The 19175-nt window shown below is 61.7% G+C and overlaps 4 protein-coding genes across 4 annotated transcripts; 3 read left to right on the top strand and 1 right to left on the bottom strand.

The window, feature by feature from the left end:
* Positions 1 to 30: 30 nt before the first annotated feature.
* Positions 31 to 4646, top strand: BBS1 (Bardet-Biedl syndrome 1). The gene is made up of 7 exons (XM_030970007.1): positions 31 to 88; positions 175 to 242; positions 620 to 654; positions 1815 to 2098; positions 3503 to 3549; positions 4274 to 4312; positions 4623 to 4646. The coding sequence occupies exons 1-5, from the start codon at positions 69 to 71 to the stop codon at positions 3525 to 3527; spliced, it is 432 nt and encodes a 143-aa protein (XP_030825867.1). The 5' UTR covers positions 31 to 68; the 3' UTR covers positions 3528 to 3549; positions 4274 to 4312; positions 4623 to 4646.
* Positions 3533 to 8904, top strand: LOC115916229 (basic proline-rich protein-like). The gene is made up of 8 exons (XM_030969917.1): positions 3533 to 3549; positions 4274 to 4312; positions 4623 to 4690; positions 5513 to 5639; positions 6147 to 6253; positions 7118 to 7234; positions 8079 to 8245; positions 8872 to 8904. The coding sequence occupies exons 1-8, from the start codon at positions 3533 to 3535 to the stop codon at positions 8902 to 8904; spliced, it is 675 nt and encodes a 224-aa protein (XP_030825777.1).
* Positions 8905 to 9955: 1051 nt separating this feature from the next.
* Positions 9956 to 13473, top strand: LOC115916230 (vegetative cell wall protein gp1-like). Its single transcript, XM_030969918.1, has 6 exons — positions 9956 to 10056; positions 10657 to 10782; positions 11135 to 11269; positions 12363 to 12440; positions 12680 to 13145; positions 13416 to 13473. The coding sequence occupies exons 2-6, from the start codon at positions 10659 to 10661 to the stop codon at positions 13471 to 13473; spliced, it is 861 nt and encodes a 286-aa protein (XP_030825778.1). The 5' UTR covers positions 9956 to 10056; positions 10657 to 10658.
* Positions 13474 to 13749: 276 nt separating this feature from the next.
* Positions 13750 to 18494, bottom strand: CNIH2 (cornichon family AMPA receptor auxiliary protein 2). Its single transcript, XM_030970003.1, has 6 exons — positions 18386 to 18494; positions 17260 to 17328; positions 16643 to 16690; positions 15438 to 15550; positions 14321 to 14464; positions 13750 to 13810 (listed from the first exon to the last, which is right to left on the bottom strand). The coding sequence occupies exons 1-6, from the start codon at positions 18464 to 18466 to the stop codon at positions 13783 to 13785; spliced, it is 483 nt and encodes a 160-aa protein (XP_030825863.1). The 5' UTR covers positions 18467 to 18494; the 3' UTR covers positions 13750 to 13782.
* Positions 18495 to 19175: the final 681 nt, after the last annotated feature.

Raw genomic sequence — 19175 nt, forward strand, 5'->3', positions numbered from 1 at the left:
CGGTGGGCGGAGCTACACGGATCGCGTCACTTCCGGGCGGCAAATCCCCGCGTTGCCGTGGCAACGCGATGGCGGCGGCTGAGGAGAGGTGGGGGAGGGGCGGTTTTTGGGGGGGTTTTTGGGGGTCCCGGTGTCGGGATTCGCTCCCCCCTCAACGCTCGGACCCCCCCGCAGCGCTTCGCTATGGCTGGAGGCTCACGAGGACCCCCTGGCCGGGCTGTGCAGCTTCCCGGGCTGCATGGGTGAGGGGGGCGTGAGGGGGCGTGAGGGTGAGGGGGGGTCCGCGGATTTGGGGGGATTGGGGGGAGTCTCTGGGGGGGCTGGAAGTGGGGGGTTGGGGGTCTCTGTGTGACGGGGGGCGTCGTGAGGGGAATTTGGGGTGGGGGGGCCTGAGGGGGCTGAGGGTGAGGGGGGGTCTGTGGGTTTGGGGGGGGTTGGTGAGGGGGGGTCCCTGCGTGAGGGGGGGGGTCTGGGGGGTTGGGTGGGGGGGTCTCTGAGTGTGGGGGGATTTTGGGGGGGTCTCTGGGTGGAGGATCTTTTTGGGGGGGTTCCCCTGGGTCTGGAGGAGGGGGGGGTGTCCCTGTTTCGGGGGGTCCCTGAGCCCCTCCCCCCCTTTCAGCGCTGGTTGATCTCCATGGCGACGGCGACCACAAGGTGATTCCGATTTGGGGAGGGGGTCCCGGGGGGGGGTTGGTCCCGGGGGGCTTTGGGGTGCCATGGGGGGGTGGCCGGGTGCAATGGGGGGTTCTCAGGTTGTTCTAGGGGTTTCCCCAGCCCCCCCCCCAATTTCCCCCCCTCAGCTGGTGCTGGGGGTCCCTGGGGGTCCCTGGGTTATTCTGGGGGGGTTCCCGGGGGTCTCTTGGGCTCGTCCTGGTTTGTTCTGGGTCTCTTTGGGGGTTCCCGGGGCCATCCCCCCCCCAGCTGTGGTCGGGTGCCCTGGGGGTCCCCTTGGCTGTCTGTTCGGGGTTCCCTTCCTCGTGTGGGGTCCTACCCCATTTCCCCCAGTGGTGGGTTGCCTGGGGTCGGGGGTCTGGCTATTCCCCCCATTTCAGCTGGTGGTCGGGGGTGCCCTGGGTTCTGGGGTTCCCGGGGGTTCTGGTTGTGGGTTTGGGGGCCGGGGTCTGGCTTGGGGTGTTTTCTGGTGGCTCTGGGCTCTCTGGCTTCCCGTCTCACCCCCATTTCCCCGTGGGGTCGGGGGCGTCCGGTTGGTCCGGTTACCCATTCGTGGTGGTGGGCCGGGCCGGGGGTCTGGGTGGGGGTTCCCGGTGTTTTGGGGGTGTACCCCCATTTCAGCTGGTGGTCGCCCGCGGGGGGTTTTTGGCCGGTTCTGTGGGGTTGGGGGTCTTGGGTCACCCCCATTTCCCCGGTGGGGGGTGCCCCGCCGGGGGGTCTCTGGGCTGTTCTGGGTTATTCTGGGGGGGTTCCCGGGGGTCTCTGGAGGCTCTGGGGGTCTCTGGGTTATTCTGGGGGTTCCCGGGGGTCTCACCCCCATTTCCCCCCAGCTGGTGGTCGGGGTGCCCCGCGGGCCGGGGAGTCCCTGGGTTATTCTGGGGGGGTTCCCGGGGGTCTCTGGAGGCTCTGGGGTCCCTGGGCTATCCCGGGTGTCTCACCCCCCATTTCCCCCCCAGCTGGTGGTCGGGCGGGGCCGGGGGTCCCTGGTTATTCTGGGGGGTTCCCGGGGTTCTGGAGGCTCTGGGTTCTGGGTTATTCTGGGGGTCCCGGGGGTCTCTGGAGGTTGGGCTGGGTATTTGGGGTCCCGGGTCTGGGGGCTTGGTCCTGGTATCCCGGGGTCTCACCCCCCATTTCCCCCCCAGCTGGTGGTCGGGGTGCCCCGCGGGCCGGGCGGGCCCCGCCTGGCCGTGGTGCGGGGCGCGGGCTCCATGCGCAGCCTGGCTCTGCCCGAGGCCCCCGCGGGGTGGGGGCGTTCGGCCCGGCCTTCGGGGGGGCGGGCGGCTCCGGGCCGGGGGGGCCCGCGGTGGTCGTGGCCGCGGGCCCCGCGCTGTTCGTGTACCGGAACCTGCGGCCGTTCTTCAAATTCGCGCTGCCGCCCCGCGCCCCCGAGCCCCTCGAGCGGGACCTGTGGCTGCAGGCCGAGCAGGTGGGCAGGGGGCGCCGGGGGGGACCCCTCCTCAAATCTGGGCAATCACCCCCGTTCTGCCCACAAGGCGGTTCTGGGGGGTTTCATTCATTCTGATGTTGTTTTTTTTGTTTGTTTGTTGTTTTGTTTTGTTTTTGTTTTTGTTTTTCTTAATTTACTTTTATTTTTTACTTACTTTTTTACTTTTACTTTTTTTTACTTACTTTTTTACTTTTACTTTTCTTAATTTAATATTTTTTTTTACTTGTTTGGGTTTTGGTTTGTTTGGTTTGGTTTTTTTGGGGGGGGTTTGGTTTTTTTGGTTTTGGGGTTTTTTGGGGTTTTTTGGGTTTTTGTTTTGGTTTTTTTTTTTTTTTTGGGGTTTTTTTGGTGTGGTTTTTTGGGGTTTTTTGGGGGTTTTTTTGGGTTTGTTTTGGGTTTTTGGTTTTTTTTGGGGGTTTTTGGTGTGGTTTTTTGGGGTTTTTTTTGGGTTTGTTTTGGGTTTTTGGGCTTTTTGGGTTTTTTTGGTGTGGTTTTTGGGGGTTTTTGGGTTTGTTTTGGTTTTTTTGGGTTTTTGGGGGTTTTTGGTGTGGTTTTGGGGGTTTTTGAGTTTTTGTTTTGGTGGTTTTTTGGTTTTGGGGTTTTGGGGGTTTTTGGGGTTTTTTTTTGAGTTTTTGTTGTTGTTTTTGGTTTTTTGGGTTTTTGGGGGTTTTTTTGAGTTTTTTTTTGGGTTTTTTTTGGTTTTTGGGGGTTTTTTTTGGGTTTGTTTTGGTTTTTTTGGGGTTTTTTTGTGGTATTTTTTTTTGTTTTTCTTTGGGGATTTTTGGTGGTTTTTTGGTTTTTTTTTTGTTTTTTTTTCTTAATTTAATTTTATTTTTTTTTAATTGTTTGGGTTTTTTGTTTGTTTGGTTTGGTTTTTTTGGGGGGGGTTGGTTTTTGGTTTTGGGTTTTTTTGGGGTTTTTTTTGGTGTGGTTTTTGGGGTTTTGGGGGTTTTTTTGGTTTTTTTTTGTTTTTTTGGGGTTTTTGGGTGTTTTTTTTTTTGGTTTTGTTTTGTTTGTTTTGTTTTTGGTTTTTGGGGTTTTTGTGTGGTTTTGGGGTTTTTTGGGGTTTTTTTTGGTTTGTTTTGGGTTTTTTGGGTTTTTTTGGGGGTTTTTTGGTGTGGTTTTTTGGGGTTTTTTGGGGTTTTTTTGAGTTTTTGTTTTGGTTTTTTTTTGTTTTTTGGGGTTTTTTTGGGGGGTTTTTTTGAGTTTTTGCTTTTGGTTTTTTTTGTTGTTGTTGTTTTTTGGGGGGTTTTTTGGGTTTGTTTTGGTTTTTTTTGGTTTTTTTTGTGTGGTTTTTATTTTTGTTTTTCTTTGGGGATTTTTTGGTGTTTTTTTGGGGTTTTTTTTGGGGTTTTTTTTTGTTTTTTTTTGGGGGGTCTGCAGGATCAGATCGACCCCCTCACGCTGAAGGAAATGTTGGAGGATTTGAGGTGGGGGCGACCCCGGGATTTTGGGGGGAGAAGACGAGGTTGAAATAGATGGGGAGGGGGCTGGGGGCAGCCCAAAAATATTTGGGGTTTTTTTTTGGGGGAAATTCTGGGGTTTTTGGGGGAAGTTTGGGGCCTTGGGATGAATTTTGGGGTCTTTGGGAGGAGAATTTGGGGAAAATTTTGGGTCCCTGGAAGGAATTTGGGGGTTTAGGGGAGGAATCTGGGGTCGTGGGGAGGAATTTTGGGTTTGGGGGGGAATTTTGGGGAAACTTGGGGTCCCTGGGAAGGAATTTTGGGTTTTGCGGGAGGAATTTGGGATTTTTGGTGGGAACTTTGTGTTCCTGGGGGGAAATTTGGAGCCTTGGGGGGAATTTGGGGTTTTGGGGGAGGAGTCTGGGGTCTTTAAGGGGGAATTTTGGGGTCTTTGGGGGAATTTTGGGTTTTGGGAGGGAAGTTTTGGGTCTCTGGGGGCGAACTTTGGGTGTTTGGGGGGAATTTTGGGTTCCTGGGAGGAATTTGGGTCCTTGGGGGGAATTTTGGGTCCCTGGGGGGGAAATTTTGGGTCCCAGCAATCTGGATCACTTCAGGGGGTCCCAAAAATTCCGGGTCACTTTGGGGGGTCCCATAAAGTCCGGTCCCTTTTGGGGTCACTTGGGGGTGTCCCCAAAGGCTGGGGGGGGGTCACCCTGAGCCCCCTCCCCGATTGGATTTTGGGGGGTCCCAGGGACAAGGCCGAGGTGCCCCTGACGGCGCAGTCGCTGCGGTGAGTGGGGGGCTCTGGGCTTTGGGGGGGTCCTGGGGGGTCCTGGGGGGTTCTGGGGGGTTCTGGGGGGCCCCTGTGGGGTTTGGGGGGGTCCTGGGGGCATTTGGGGGGTCCTGAGGGGTCCCAGGGGGGTTTGGGGGGGTCCTGGGGGGGGTCAGGGGGTTCTAGGGAGGTCCCTGTTGGTTTTGGGGGGGTTCCTGTGGGGTTTGGGGGGTCCTGGGGGGGTCCCATGGGGTTTGGGGGGTCCTTTTGGGATTGGGGGGGTCCTGGGGGGGTCAGGGGGTGCCATCGGTGCCCCCCCCCCCCCCAGGCTGCTGGCGCGCCCCGAGCTGGGGGCCGTTGGGGTGGCTGCACAAGGGGCGGCCCCTGCACAGACAGGTGGGTGCCACCTGGGGCACCTCCTGTGTCACCTCCTGTGTGTCACCTCCTGTGTCACCTGTGTGTCACCTCCTGTGTCACCTGTGTCACCTGCTGTGTCACCTGCTGTGTCACCTGTGTGTCACCTGTGTCACCTGGGGCACCTCCTGTGTGTCACCTGCTGTGTCACCTGTGTGTCACCTGTGTCACCTGTGTGTCACCTGCTGTGTCACCTGGGGCACCTCCTGTGTCACCTGCTGTGTCACCTGTGTGTCACCTGCTGTGTCACCTGTGTGTCACCTCCTGTGTCACCTCCTGTGTCACCTGTGTGTCACCTGCTGTGTCACCTGCTGTGTCACCTGTGTCACCTGGAGCACCTCCTGTGTCACCTGCTGTGTCACCTCCTGTGTGTCACCTGCTGTGTCACCTGTGTGTCACCTGTGTCACCTGTGTGTCACCTGCTGTGTCACCTGCTGTGTCACCTGTGTCACCTGGGGCACCTCCTGTGTCACCTGCTGTGTCACTTCCTGTGTCACCTCCTGTGTTACCTCCTGTGTGTCACCTCCTGTGTTACCTGTGTGTCACCTGTGTCACCTGTGTGTCACCTGCTGTGTCACCTCCTGTGTGTCACCTCCTGTGTCACCTGTGTGTCACCTGTCCCCCTCTCTGTCCGCTGTGTCCCTGTGTCACCTCTGTCCCCTGTATACCCCCATGTCCCCATTGTCTCCTGTCCCCCCATGTCCCCATGTCCCACTGTCCCTGTTGGTGTCCCCTCTGTGTCCCCCATTGTCCCCTGTGTGTCCCCTGTCCCCGGGTGTCCCATTGTCCCCTCTGTGTCCCCAGACGGTGGTGACGTGTCTGGGGCGCTGCCCCGGGGGGGTCCCGAGGCACCCCCGACTGTCCCGTGCTGGGCACCGAGGCCGGGGACGTGCTGGTGCTGGACCCCGAGGCCTTCACCGTCATCTGCAAGGTGGGACCCCAGAGACGCCCCAAAAACACCCCAAATACACCCCAAAAACATTTCCAAAAACACCCCAAATACACCTCAAAACCACCCTGTAAACATCCCAAAATATACTCCAAAAACATCTCCAAAACCACCCCAAATACACCCCAAATACACCTCAAAAACACCCCAAAATACACCCCAAAATACACCCCAAAATACACCCCAAATACACCCCAAAATCACCCTGAATACACCCCAAAACCACCCCAAAAACATCTCCAGAAACACCCCAAAACCATCCCAAATACACCCCACCAGGGAACCCCAAAATACACATGGGGAACCCTAAAACCCACCTGGGACCCCCCCCCAAAATCCCTTTGGGAACCCTCCGGATGCCCCCTGACCCCTTTAGGGGTGCCCCCTGACCCCCGTTTTTGCCCCCTGACCCCCGTTTTTGCCCCTGACCCTTTAGGGGTGCCCCCTGACCCCCGTTTTTGCCCCCTGACCCCCGTTTTGGCCCCCCAGGGCTGGGTCCCGTCCCCCCCCGCGTTCGTGGCTCCGCGCGGCCCCGGGGACGGGCGGTGCCGCCTGGGGGTGGCGTGCAGGGACGGGACCCTGCGGGGGCTCAGCCGGTCAGTGAGGGGGAACTGGGGGGTTTGGGGGGGTTTGGGGGGGATTGGGGGGCAGATTGGGGTGTCCTGGGTGGGTCTCGGGGGGTCCTGGGGGGGTTTGGGGGGGTCCTGAGGGGTTTGGGGGGGTCCAGGGGGGGTTTGGGGTGCAGGGACGGGACCCTGCGGGGGCTCAGCCGGTGAGAACTGGGGGGATTGGGGGGTTTGGGGGTCCTGAGGGGTCCTGAGGGGCTTTGGGGGGGTCCTGGGGGGGTCCTGGGAGGTTTTTGGTGGTTCTGGGAGGGTTTGGGGGGTCCAGGGGGGGATTGGGGGTGTGTGGGTTGCAAGGATGGGACCCTAAGGGGGCTCAGCCGGTGAGAACTGGGGGGTCCTGGGGGGGATTTGGGGGGGTCCTGAGGGGATCCTGATGGGCTTTTTGGGGTCCTGGGAGGTTTTTGGGGGTCATGGGGGGGTCTGGGGGGTCTGGGGGGGGTTTGGGGGTGTTTGGGGTGCAGGGACGGGACCCTGCGGGGGCTCAGCCGGTGAGAACTGGGGGGTCCTGAGGGGATTTGGGGGGTCCTGAGGGGGTTTTGGGGTTATTTTTGGGGGTTTATGGACATTTGCCCCCCCAGGTCCCGAGAACATGGGCGCGTTTTGGGGGTGCTGGGGCTGTTTTGGGGGGGTTATTTGGGGGGTTATTTTGGGGTTATTTTGGGGGTTATTTTGGGGGGTTATTTTGGGGTTATTTTGGGGGTTATTTTGGGGGTTATTTTGGGGGTTGGGGGTTTGGGGGGGGGGTTAGGGGGGTGGGGTATGGGGGTATTTGGGGGTATTTTGGGGGGTTATTTTGGGGGTTATTTTGGGGGTTTATGGACATTTGCCCCCCAGGTCCCGGGAACAGGCGTTTTGGGGGTGCTGGGCTCGCGCCTCGCGGGGTTGATCCCCCAGGACTGGGGGCTCCTGGCAGCCACGGCCGACGGGACCCTGCAGGCCTTCAGCCCCCAGGTGACCCCAAATCCCCCCAAATCCCCCCCAAATCCCCCAAACCTGCCCTCAGCCCACCACAAGCCCCCCCAGACCCCTCTGGGATTCCCCAAATCCCTCCCAGATCCCTTTGGAACCCCCAAACCCCCCCCCAAACCCCTCTGGGACCCCCTTTTCCCCCCCCTTGACCCCCCATTTTCCCCTCCTGACCCCCCCAAACCCCTTTGGGACCCCCAAAACCCCTCCCGACCCCCCCATTTCCCCCCTTGACCCCCCATTTTCCCCTCCTGACCCCCCCAAACCCCTTTGGGACCCCCAAACCCCCCCCTGACCCCCCCATTTCCCTTCTGACCCCCCCAACCCCCCCCTCTGCCCCCCATTTTCCCCTCCTGACCCCCCCATTTCCCCCTCTGGGACCCCCCAAACCCCTCTGGGACCCCCCTTTTCCTCTGGGACCCCCCATTTCCCCCCCCCGGTTTTCCCCTCCTGACCCCTGGGACCCCGAACTCCCCTCCAAACCCCTCTGGGACCCCCCATTTCCCCCCTGACCCTCCATTTCCCCTCTTGACCCCCCTAAACCCCTCTGGGACCCCCCTTTCCCCCTACCCCCCTCACCCCCATTTCCCCTCTGGGACCCCCAAAACCCCCTGGCCCCCCCATTTCCCTCCTGACCCCCCAAACCCCTCTGGGACCCCCCATTTCCCCCCCTGACCCCCCGTTTTCCCCTCCTGAACCCTCTGGGACCCCCGAACTCCCCTCCAAACCCCTCTGGGACCCCCATTTCCCCCCGAGCCCCCCCATTTTCCTCTCCTGACCCCCCAAACCCCTCTGGGACCCCCCCCTGACCCCCCATTGTTCCCCGCAGGGCCGCCGGCTCTGGGCTCTCCGGCTGCCGGCCCCATCCGCGGCTGGCGGGGGCTGCCCGGGCGGGGGCTGGGGGCGGCCCTGGTGGCCTTGGGGACCCCCCCGGGCCCCTCAGGGGAGCTGCGCCTCTACCGGGGCCGGACCTTGCTCTGCACCCTCAGAACGCAGGTGGGGAACCCCAAAATGCTCCTCAAAATCCTCCTAAAGCACCCCAAAATATCCCAAAATATCCCCAGATTCTACCCTGGGATCTCCTGGGACCCCCAAAATATCCCAAATCCCTCCCAAATATCCCCAGATTCCACCCTGGGATCTCCTGGGACCCCCAAAATATCCCAAATCCCTCCCAAATATCCCCAAATTCCACCCTGGGATCTCCTGGGACCCCCAAAATATCCCAAATCCCTCCCAAATATCCCCAGATTCTACCCTGGGAGCCTCAAAACGCAGGTGGGGAACCCCAAAATCCTTCTCAAAATCCTCTTAAAACACCCCAAAATATCCCAAATATCCCCAAATTCCACCCTGGGAGCTTCAAAACGCAGGTGGGGAACCCCAAAATCCTCCTCAAACCCCCCCAAATCCCCCTGAAATATCCCCAGATAGCCTCAAATTCTACCCTGAGAGCCCCAAAACGCAGGTGGGGAACCCCAAACCCCCCAAATTCTCCTAAAACACCCCAAAATATCCCAAATATCCCCAAATTCCACCCTGGGATCTCCTGGGACCCCCAATATCCCCCCAGATCCCCCCCAAATATCCCCAAATTCCACCCTGGGAGCCTCAAAACGCAGCTGGGGAACCCCAAACACCCCAAATTCTCCTAAAACACCTCCAAAAGATCCCTCAAATAGCCCTAAAACATCCACAAATATCCTCAAATTCCACCCCCCTCACCTTTGGGTGCCCCCCCCGGGTATCTGGGTGCCCCCCCTCACCTTTGGGTGCCCCTTCCTCACCCTGGGTGCCCCCCCCGTGATTTTGGGTGCCCCCCCCGTGTGCAGGAGGTGGTGACCGGGCTGTGCTTCGGGCGCTACGGGCGGGAGGAGAACACGCTGCTGAGCACCGGGCACGGTGGGCACGGGGGGGGGGGCACCGGGCATGGGGGGGCACCGGGCATGGGGGGGCAATGGGACCGGGCATGGGGGGGGGGGCACACATGGGGGAGGGGTCCCAGGGGTGAGGGGGCACCCTGGGGGGGGGGGCACTGATAGGGGCCTGGGGAGGGGTCGGGGGAGGGGGGAGGGGAAGAGCTCGTTCAGAACCGTCTGCAGTACGGGAGGGGGGGTCCCAAAATGAGGGGGAAGCTAAAATGGGGGGGGGGGGGCTGAAATGGGGGGGGGGGGGTCCCAAAATTGGGTAGGGGGTCGGTTTGTGGCGGGGGGAGATCCCAAATGGGAGAGGATGGGGGGCGCTGATAGGGGGGTGGTGCCAAATTGGGGGGAGGGGTCCCAGGAGTAGGTTGGGGGGAGGGGGGTCCCAAATTGAGAGGGGGTCCCAAAATGGGGGAAGGGGCCCCGAACTGGGGGGGTCCCAAATTGAGGGGAGGGGTCCCAAATTGACGGGGAGTGGTCCCAATTTGGGGTGGGGTCCCAAATTGAGGGGCGGTCCCAAATTGAGGGGGGTCCCAATTGAGGGAGGGGTCCCAAATTGAGGGGAGGGTCCCAAGGGGGGGTCCCAAGGGGGTCCAAGGGGGCCCGGGGGTCCAGGGGGGGGTCCCGGCAGGGGGTCCCAGGGGTCCCAGGGGGGGTCCCATAGGGGGTCCCATATTGGGTCGGGGCCATCGCTGAGTTCCCCCGTCCGGCAGGGGGCGCTCTGTCCATCCGGATGCTTCGGCGCCGCGCGGATTTGGGGGGGGGGCGCGGCGGGGCTGGGGGGGGGGGGCGAGACCCCCCCCGCGCCCCTCCCCCGCCTGCCCCTCCCCCCCCGCACGCGGCTCTTCGTGGATCGGGCCCTGAGGGAGCGCGAGGACGCCCCCCGTGAGTGGGGGAGGGGAGGGAATTGGGTCTGGGGGCTTCATGGGGGGTTATGGGGTGGGGGAGGGTCCAGTAGGGTCATTCATGGGGGGGAATTGGGTCTGGGGGCTTCATGGGGGATTATGGGGTGGGGGGGTTCGGGGAGGCATCCATAGGAGGGTTATGGGGTGGGGGGGCACCCATGGGGGAGGGAATTGGGGTCTGGGGGCTTCATGGGGGGGTTATGGGGTGGGGGGGAAATGGGGTCTGGGGTCTTCATTGGGGGGGATTATGGGGGAGGGGCACCCATGGGGGGAGAGAATTTGGGTCTGGGGGCTTCATGGGGGGGGATTCAGGGGGGGCATCCATGGGGGAGGGAATTGGGGTCTGGGGTCCTCTTGAGAGGGGGGGGGTTATGGGGGGGGGCTCCAAGGGAGAGGACCCCCCCCCTTTAATGGGGTTTGGGGCACCCTGGGGCGATTTTGGGGTTTTTGGGGAGGGGGTTTGGGGTTTTTGGGGGGGGATTTGGGGGTTCTGGGGGCTCTCCCCGAACTGGGGGGTCTCTCCCCGAATTGGGGGGGGTCCGCAGCACCCACGGGACCCCCCCCCGCCCTGCCCCCCCAGGGATGCACGGGTGTTTCCAGCAGGATTTGGGGGGGCTGCGCCTCGGGGCCGCGCGGGGCCTGGCCCGAGCCCTGGGGGGGGGCGCCGCCCCCAAAGGGGGATCACCCCCTCACCCTGACGGCCACCGTGAGTCTGGGGGACCCCAAAACAATGGGGGGGGGGAGCCTGAAATTGGGGGGGGTGGGGTGGGGGGCGCTAAAGGGTCCTGTATGGGGAATTTGGGGGTCCCTGTGAGATTCGGGGGTCCTGGGGGGGATTCGGGGGTCCCAGGGGAGGATTTGGGATCCTGGGGGGGATTTGGGGTCCCTGAGGGAAAATTTGGGGGTCCCTGGAGGGGGGGGGGTGTTTTTTTGGTTTGGGAATTTGGGGGTCCCAGGGGGGATTTGGGATCCTGGGGGGGAATTTGGGGGTCCCCAGTGAGGTTTGGGGGTCCCCGGGGGGTTTTGGGGTCCCTGACCCCCCCATTTTGCCCCCCCAGGTGCAGGGGCTGGGGCCCCGCCTGCGCCTGACTTTGGGGGTGCTGCTGCCAGGGGGGGCCCCCCCGACCCCCAACCTGGTGCTGCTGCTGCGCTGCCACCCCCACCCGAAACGGCTGCAGCCCCCCTGCATCAAGGTACCCCAAAAATACCCAAAGTAGCCCCAAAAATACCCAAAAAATACCCAAAATAACGAAAAAAAATACCCCAAAAACACCCCAAAAATAGCCAAAATAGCCCCAAAAATACCCAAAATAACCAAAAAAATACCCCCAGAAATACCCAAAATAGCCCCAAAAATCCACCCTGAAACGGCTGCAGCCCCCCTGCATCAAGGTACCCCAAAAATACCCAAAAAATACCCCAAAATACCCCAAATAATCCCAAAAATACCCCAAAAATACCCAAAATAGCCCCAGAAATACCCAAAATAGCCCCAAAAATCCACCCTGAAACGGCTGCAGCCCCCCTGCATCAAGGTACCCCCAAAAAACCCAAAATACCCCAAATCCCCCCTCAACCTCCCCCCAAAAATTCCCCAAAACTCCCCAAACCCCCCAAATCCCCAATTTTAGGTTCCCCCCCTAATTTTGAGACTTTCCCACAATTTGTTCCTCCCTCAATTTTTGGGATTTCTCCCTAATTTTTTGGGATTTCTTTCCCTATTTTTTGGGATTTCTTTCCCCATTTTTGGGATTTCTTTCTCCAGTTTTTGGGATTTCTTTCCCCAATTTTTGGGATTTCTTCCCCATTCTTTTTCCCCCATTTTTGGGATTTCTTCCCCATTTTTTGGGATTTCTGTCCCAAATTTTTTAGGATTTCTCCCCAGTCTTTTAGGATTTCTTCCCCATTTATTGGGATTTCTTTCCCAGTTTTTTGGGGGTCTCTCTCTCCCCATTTTTGGGGTCTCTCTCTCCTGATTTTTGGGATTTCTTTTTCCCCATTTTTGGGATTTCTTTTCCTCATTTTCGGAACTTCTTTTCCCCATTTTTGGGGTCTCTCCCCATTTTTGGGATTTTTTTCCCCATTTTTGGGATTTCTCTCCCCATTTTTGGGGTCTCTCTCTCCTGATTTTCGGGATTTCTTTTCCCCATTTTTGGGATTTCTTTTTCCCCATTTTTGGGATTTCTCTCCCCATTTTTGGGGTCTGTCTCCCCCCATTTTCAGGATTTCTTTTCCCCATTTTTGGGGTTTTTTTTCCCCCATTTTAGGGAATTTTTCCCCCCTCAGGTGCCGCTGCTGCTGCCGGGGCTGCGCTTCCAGTTCGGGACCTGGCTGGAGCCGGGGGGGGGCCCGGGGAGGCTGCAGGTGACGGGGGACACCTGGGGGGTCAGGGACACACCTGGGGACACCTGGGGCATCTCAGACACACCTGGGGGAGGAGGGGACACCTGGGGATACCTGGGGGGTCAGACACACCTGGGGACACCTGGGACACACCTGGGGACACCTGGGACACACCTGGGGGGGGTCAGACACAGCTGGGGACACCTGGGACACACCTGGGGACACCTGGGGGGTCACACGGTGCCTCTCCCCCCCCCCAGGTGCTGGTGCTGTGCCCGGGCCGGGAGGGGCCGGTGCTGACGGCCCAGGTGGGGCTGCCCCCCGTGGCCACCTGAGCGCACCTGGGGGCACCTGGGGCACCTGCCCCTGGCACCTGGGGCACCTGAGGGCATCTGTGTCACCTGCGCCACCTGCACCTGAGAGACACCCGTGTCACCTGTCCCTGGTGTCACCTGCGCCACCGGCACCTGGCACTGGCTCATCGTGTCACCCCTGCCCCGTGTCACCAGCACCTGGCACCGTGCCAGCCCTCACCTGTGTCACCTGTGACCCCTCACCTGTGGTACATCTTTGTCACCTGTGTCACCTTCTCTGGTGTCACACCTGTCCCCTCACCTGTCACCCCTCCCGTGTCACACCTGTCCCAGGTGTCACCTGTCCCCTCACCCGTGTCACACCCGTGTCACACCCATGTCACACCTGTGTCACACCTGTCCCCTCACCTGTGTCACACCCATGTCACACCCGTGTCACACCTGTGTCACACCTGTCCCCTCACCCGTGTCACACCTGTCCCCTCACCTGTGTCACACCCGTGTCACACCTGTGTCACACCTGTCCCAGGTGTCACCTGTCCCCTCACCTGTGTCACACCCGTGTCACACCTGTCGTCCCCGTGTCCCCAATAAAGCTCCCGGTGCTGCAGCCCTGGCTCGTTGGGGGAGGGGCGGCCGCAGTCCCCCCCAGTTCCCCCCCCAGTCCCCCCAGTTCCCCCAGTCCGGCCCTGGTGCCTTTTGCCTTTATTGAGCCACGACACAAACCCAGCGGGGGCTGAACTGGGACAAACTGGGACCGACTGGGAGCTGCCCCCCCTCCCCCCCCCGCTCCCCAAATCGGGGTCATTGCGGCAGCCGGGGGGGAGGGGCGGGGCCGGGGACCCGGGGGGGGTCCCCAAAATCCGGGGGGGGGTCCCGGGGGGATTGAGGGGACCCTGGAGTTTGGGGGGTCTCAGGGGTCCCCAAAATCCAGGGGTGTCCCGGGGGGTCCCAGAATCCGGGAGGGTCCCCAAATTCCAGGAGATGTGGTCCCCAAAAATCCAGGGGGGTCCCGGGTCCAGCGGCGGGGGTCCCGGGGGTGCCCCCCCTCAGAAGCTCACCAGTGTATACACCATACTGGGGGAGGGAGGGGCACACTGGGGCTCCCAGTTCAGCCCAGTGCCCCCCCAGTGCCCCCCCCATCCATCCTCATCCCAGTGCCCCCCAGTTCAGCCCAGTTCAGCCCAGTTCAGCCCAGTGCCCCCCCAGTCCCTTCCAGTCCATCCCAGTTGATCCCAGTGCCCCCCAGTCCTGTCCCAGTGCCCCCCAAATCTCTTCCCAGTGCGTCCCAGTCTGTCCCAGTCCCCCCCAGTTTGCACCAGTTCCTCCCAGTGCGTCCCAGTGCGTCCCAGTTTCCCCCTCACCTGTACAGGTAGTAGAAGAAGGAGAGCAGGTAGAAAGCCAGTTTGCCCCAGTCTGTCCCAGTTTGCACCAGTCCCCCCCAGTCTGTCCCAGTCCCCCCAGTCTGTCCCAGTCCCCCCTCACCTGTACAGGTAGTAGAAGAAGGAGAGCAGGTAGAAGGCCAGTTTGCCCCAGTCTGTCCCAGTTTGCACCAGTGCCCCCCAGTCTGTCCCAGTCCCCCCTCACCTGTACAGGTAGTAGAAGAAGGAGAGCAGGTAGAAGGCCAGTTTGCACCAGGCCTCCTTCTGGCAGTAGCCCAGGATGTCGGCGTCCATGATGGACACGGCGTCAAAGAGACCCTCGGAGCCCTCGGCCGGGCGGTGGAAATACCTGGGGACACCATGGGGACACTGGGGACACTGGGGACACTGAGGGGACACCACACAGACACAGGGACACGGGGCCCAAGGACCCCTCGGAGCTGTAGGATGGGCAGTGAAAATACCTGGGGACATTTTGGGGACGTTTTGGGGACATTTTGGGGAGATCAGGGACACTCTGGTGACATTGGGGACACCGTGGGGACACTGTGGGGACACCGTGGGAACACGTGGTGCCCAAGGGGCCCTCGGAGATGTGGGATGGAAGTACCTGGGACACACTGGGGACACACAAGGGACATTCTGGGGACATTGGGGACACCATGGGGTAGGGGAGGGACACAGGGACACAGCGCCCAAGCACAGCTCAGAGCTCTGGGATGGTTGGTGGAAGTACCCGGGGACATCAAGGACACTTTGGGGACACTGGGGACACTTTGGGGACAGCATGGGGACACTTTGGGGACAGCATGGGGACACTTTTGCCACATTGGGGACAGACACCGTGGGGGTTATGGGGGAGGATGTGGGGCACGGGGGGGACACACTGGGGACATCAGGGACATCCCACCCCCCAGCGACCCCCCAGACCCCCCTGGTACCCCCAGAGCTGCTGCAGCAGCAGGGCCAGGTCTGACCCCGGAGCCCTGGGGACCCCCAAACCTGGGAACCTCAAACCCTCCAGGACCCCCAGACTCCTCAGAGCCCCTCTGACCAGCCCGGCGCCCCCCGGTACCTCCAGAGGTGGCAGAGCAGCAGGGGCAGGTTCAGCCCCAGACCCCCGTGTCCCCCCGTGCCCCCTGATCCCCCCCATGCCCCCGGTGCCCCCCGTGCCCCCCCGTACCCCTGGTGCCCCCCCATGCCCCCCGTGCGCCCCGGTACCTCCAGAGGTGGTAGAGCAGCAGGGGCAGGTTCAGCCCCAGACCCCCGTGTACCCCCGGTGCCCCCCGTGTCCCCCCGTGCCCCCCCATGCCCCCCGGTACCTCCAGAGGTGGTAGAGCAGCAGGGGCAGGTTCAGCCCCAGCGTCACCCACTCGGCCGCGCACAGGAACATGAGGCAGAAGAGCCCGTGGATGCAGTACTCGGGCACCACCAGCTGGGGGCGAGAGTGACACACCCCCGGTGTCACCAGGGCCACCCCAGTGTCACCAAAGGTCAACCCAGGGTCCGCAAAGGTCACCCCACTGTCACGGGGACACCCCATTGTCACCGGGACACCCCAACTGTCACCAGGGCCACCCCAGTGTCACGGGGACACCCCATTGTCACCAAAGGTCACCTTATTATCACCGAGGCCACCCCATTGTCACCAAGGCCACCAATTGTCACCAGGGCCATCTCATTGTCCCCAAAGGTCACCCCTTTGTCCCCAAAGCCACCCCCAGCAATACTCGGCACCACCACCAGGGGGCGACACCGGTGACAGCCCCAAGGCCCCGCCCCATCCCAGGCCCCGCCCCCTCACTCAGGCCCCGCCCACCCTTATTCGCGGGCGGGGTTCCATTTTTGGGGGATGTTTATTTTGGGGAGGGGTCACTTTTTGGGGGCATTTCTATTTGGGGGGGTTCCGTTTTTATAGGGGGGGTTTCAGTTTGGGGGGCATCAGGGTTTTTTTGGTTTCTAATGGGGGGGGGGGTTCAGTTTTTTGGGAGGGTTTTGAATTTGAGGGGGGGGCAGTTTCTGACAGGGCTGTTTTGGGGAGGGGGGGCTCAGTTTTGGGGGGGCTCAGTTTTGGGGGGGTTCAGTATTTTTTGGGGGGGTTCAGTATTTTTAGGGACAACTCAATATTTTTGGGGAGGTTTCAGTATTTTGGGTCGGGGGTTTCAGTGTTTGGGGGGGGTTCAGAATTTTTGGGGGGTGTTAAGTATTTTTAAGGGGGGGGTCAGTATTTTTTGGGCAGGCTTCAGTTTTTTTGGGGGGGGTTTCAATATTTTTGGGGGGGTATTTAGTACTTTTTGGCGCGGGGGTTCAGTATTTTTTAAAGGTGGTTTCAGGTTTTTTGGGGGGGGTCAGTATTTTTTGAGAGATTTCAGCATTTTGGGGGGTCAGTATTTTTTGAGAGATTTCAGCATTTTGGGGGGGGTCAGTATTTTTGGGGGGATTTCAGCATTTTGGGGGGGTCAGTATTTTTAGAGGAGGTTTCAGGTTTTTTGGGGGGGGGTCAGTATTTTTTTGGGGGGGTCCCCACCTTGCGCAGGAGGCAGCAAATCCTCTCGATGTTTTTCAACCGTTCGCGCTGGGGGGGGTGAAATGGATGGGGGGGGTCGGGGGGTGTCCCCAAAACCCCTGGAGACCCCCCCGAGGTCCCTCCCTGGGTTTGGGGGGGGGAGGGGCTCTGGCTGCCCCTCCCCCCCAACTTTGAGGAGTTTGGGGGAAGGACACGAACGGGGTCGGGGGGGGGAGGGGCCGGGCCCGTCCTGGATTTGGGGGGCTAAAAATAGAAACCGACCTCGATTCCTCCCCCCCCCGACCCAGAACCCCCCCCCCACCCGCACTGCCCCTCCCCCACCCCTGCTGCCCCTCCCCCCCTCCCCGGGGGGGGATTTTGGGGGGTCCTGAGTCCAATGGGTGGGGGGGTCTGGAAATGTTTTGGGGGGCTCTGGGAGGGTCTTGGGGGGGATTTAGAGGGGTCTGGGGGTTCCAGGGGAAATTGGGGGTCTGGGAGGGTCCCAGGAATCCTGGGGGGTCTGGGGAAGTTTTTGGGGGGAATTTCGGGGTGTCCTGGAGCTCTGGGGGTTCCAAGGGTAACTCGGGGGGTCCCGGGGGGGTCCCGGGGGGGTCCCGGGGGTCCCGGGGGTCGCTCACCGCCCGCGCGGGGTTCCCTTGGTCGATCGGGTTCTTGAAGTCCGTGCGGAGCTCGTCAAAGGCGATGATCTGGGGGAGGGAATAGGGTGGGGGGGTCCTGAGGAGACCCCCGGAATCCAAACAACTCCTGAGAGCCCCCCCAAAAACCCCCAACCCCCCCAAACCTCCTCAAACGAGGTGGGGGAGGGAAAAGGGGGAGCCTGAAGGGACCCGAACCCCCCAAAATCTCCTCCTGACCCCCCCAACCCCCAAAAACCCCCCCAGGACCCTCCCCAAGCCCAACCCCGCGTGGGGGAGGGGCAGCAAAACCCAGAGCCCCCAAAACACCCCCTGGGCCCCCCCCAAAATTTGGGTTACCCCGGGGGGAGGGGCGGGGGGGGCAGGGAGGGCACCGAGACCCCCCCAGACCCCCCCAAAACCCCTCCAGACCCCCCCAAAACCCCCCAGACCCCCCAAAACCCCTCCAGAACCCCCAAAACCCCCCCCAAAAAGGCGGCAGCAGAGCCGCTGCATCTGTTGCCATGGCAACGCCGCCGCTTAGCAACGGCCTTAGCAACGGCGATGGGGGGGGGGCCCTGAACCCCCGGACCCCCGGGGTCTCCCCAAATTCCTCCATCCCCCCCCCCATCGTTGCCATGGTAACCCGCCCCCGTCTGGCAACGCCGCCCTTCCCCCCCCAGAGCATCCTTGCCGCCCCTCCCCCCCCCTCGGCGTTGCCTGGCAACGCCCGCCCCGCTCCTCCCCACCCCCCCAAAGCATCGCGACCCCCCCACCCCAAAATTCGCCCCCTCCCCCCAGATTTTGGGGATCGCCGCCCCCTCCCCCAATGGGGGGGGGTTCAGCTGCCAATTCCGACCCCCCCCCCCAATTTCCATTGCCCCTCCCCCCACCCAGGGGGGTTGGGGGCGATTCCTGGGCCCCCCCCTCAAAATTGCGACCCCTCCCCAAAATCTCGACACCCCTTCCCCCCCCCCAATTCCCCTCCCCCATTTCCCTTGGGGCCAATTTTTGGGGGGGTTTCGGTGACAATTCCCGGGGGGGTTTTGGTGACAATTTTTGGGGGAGGTTTTGGGGACACTCCCGGGGACCCCCCCCCAAATTTTGGCCCCCCCCCGGCCCCACTCACGTGCCAGATGACGAAGAAGATGAGGGAGGCGCAGAGCACGAGGGTCAGCATGTAGCAGAAGGCGGCGAAGGTGAACGCCATGATGGGGGGGGAGGGGCGCGGGGGGGGCTCCGGGGGTGGGGGGGGGGGGGGGGCTCAGCCCCGGGGGGGTCCGGCCTCGGCCATGGGGGGGGGGGCAAAAAAAAAGGGGGAGGGGGACCCGAGAAACGCTACCGGGAAGGGCCGGAGGGCGCCATGGCCCGGGAGGGGGCGGGGCTTGCGAGGGGCGGAGCTTCGGAGGGGGCGGGGCTGAGGGGGAGGGTCTCTGAAGATGGGGAGGGGGCTTGGGAGAGGGAGGGGCTTGTCAGGAGGGGAGGGGTTTAGGGATGGGGAGGGGTTTAGGGGCGGGGCTTGGGGTGTTGCAGGTGGGGGAGGGGCTTAGGGCAGGATGGGAGGGGGAGGGGTTTGGGCTGGGGGAGGGGCTTGTGAGGAGGGGAGGGGTTTAGGGCATTTGGGGGAGGGGTTTGGGGTGGGGGAGGGGCTTAGGGAGGGGCTTGAGGGGCGGGGTTTGGGATGCTCTAAGTGGGGGAGGGGCTTTGCGAGGGGGAGGGGTGTGGGGCGTGTTAAGGGGCGGGGCTTAGGGCGTTTGGGGGAGGGGCTTTGGGTGGGATGGGAGGGGAGGGGTTCGGGTGGGGGAGGGGTTTGGGGTGGGATGGGAGGCGGGATAAGGAGGGGGAGGGGCTTAGGGTGGAGGCGGGGCGTGGGAGCTCCAAAGGGGTGGGGAAAGGGGCGGGGCCTAAGGGGAGGTGAC

This window comes from Camarhynchus parvulus, unplaced genomic scaffold, assembly GCF_901933205.1.
Source record: "Camarhynchus parvulus unplaced genomic scaffold, STF_HiC, whole genome shotgun sequence".
NCBI lineage: Eukaryota > Metazoa > Chordata > Aves > Passeriformes > Thraupidae > Camarhynchus > Camarhynchus parvulus.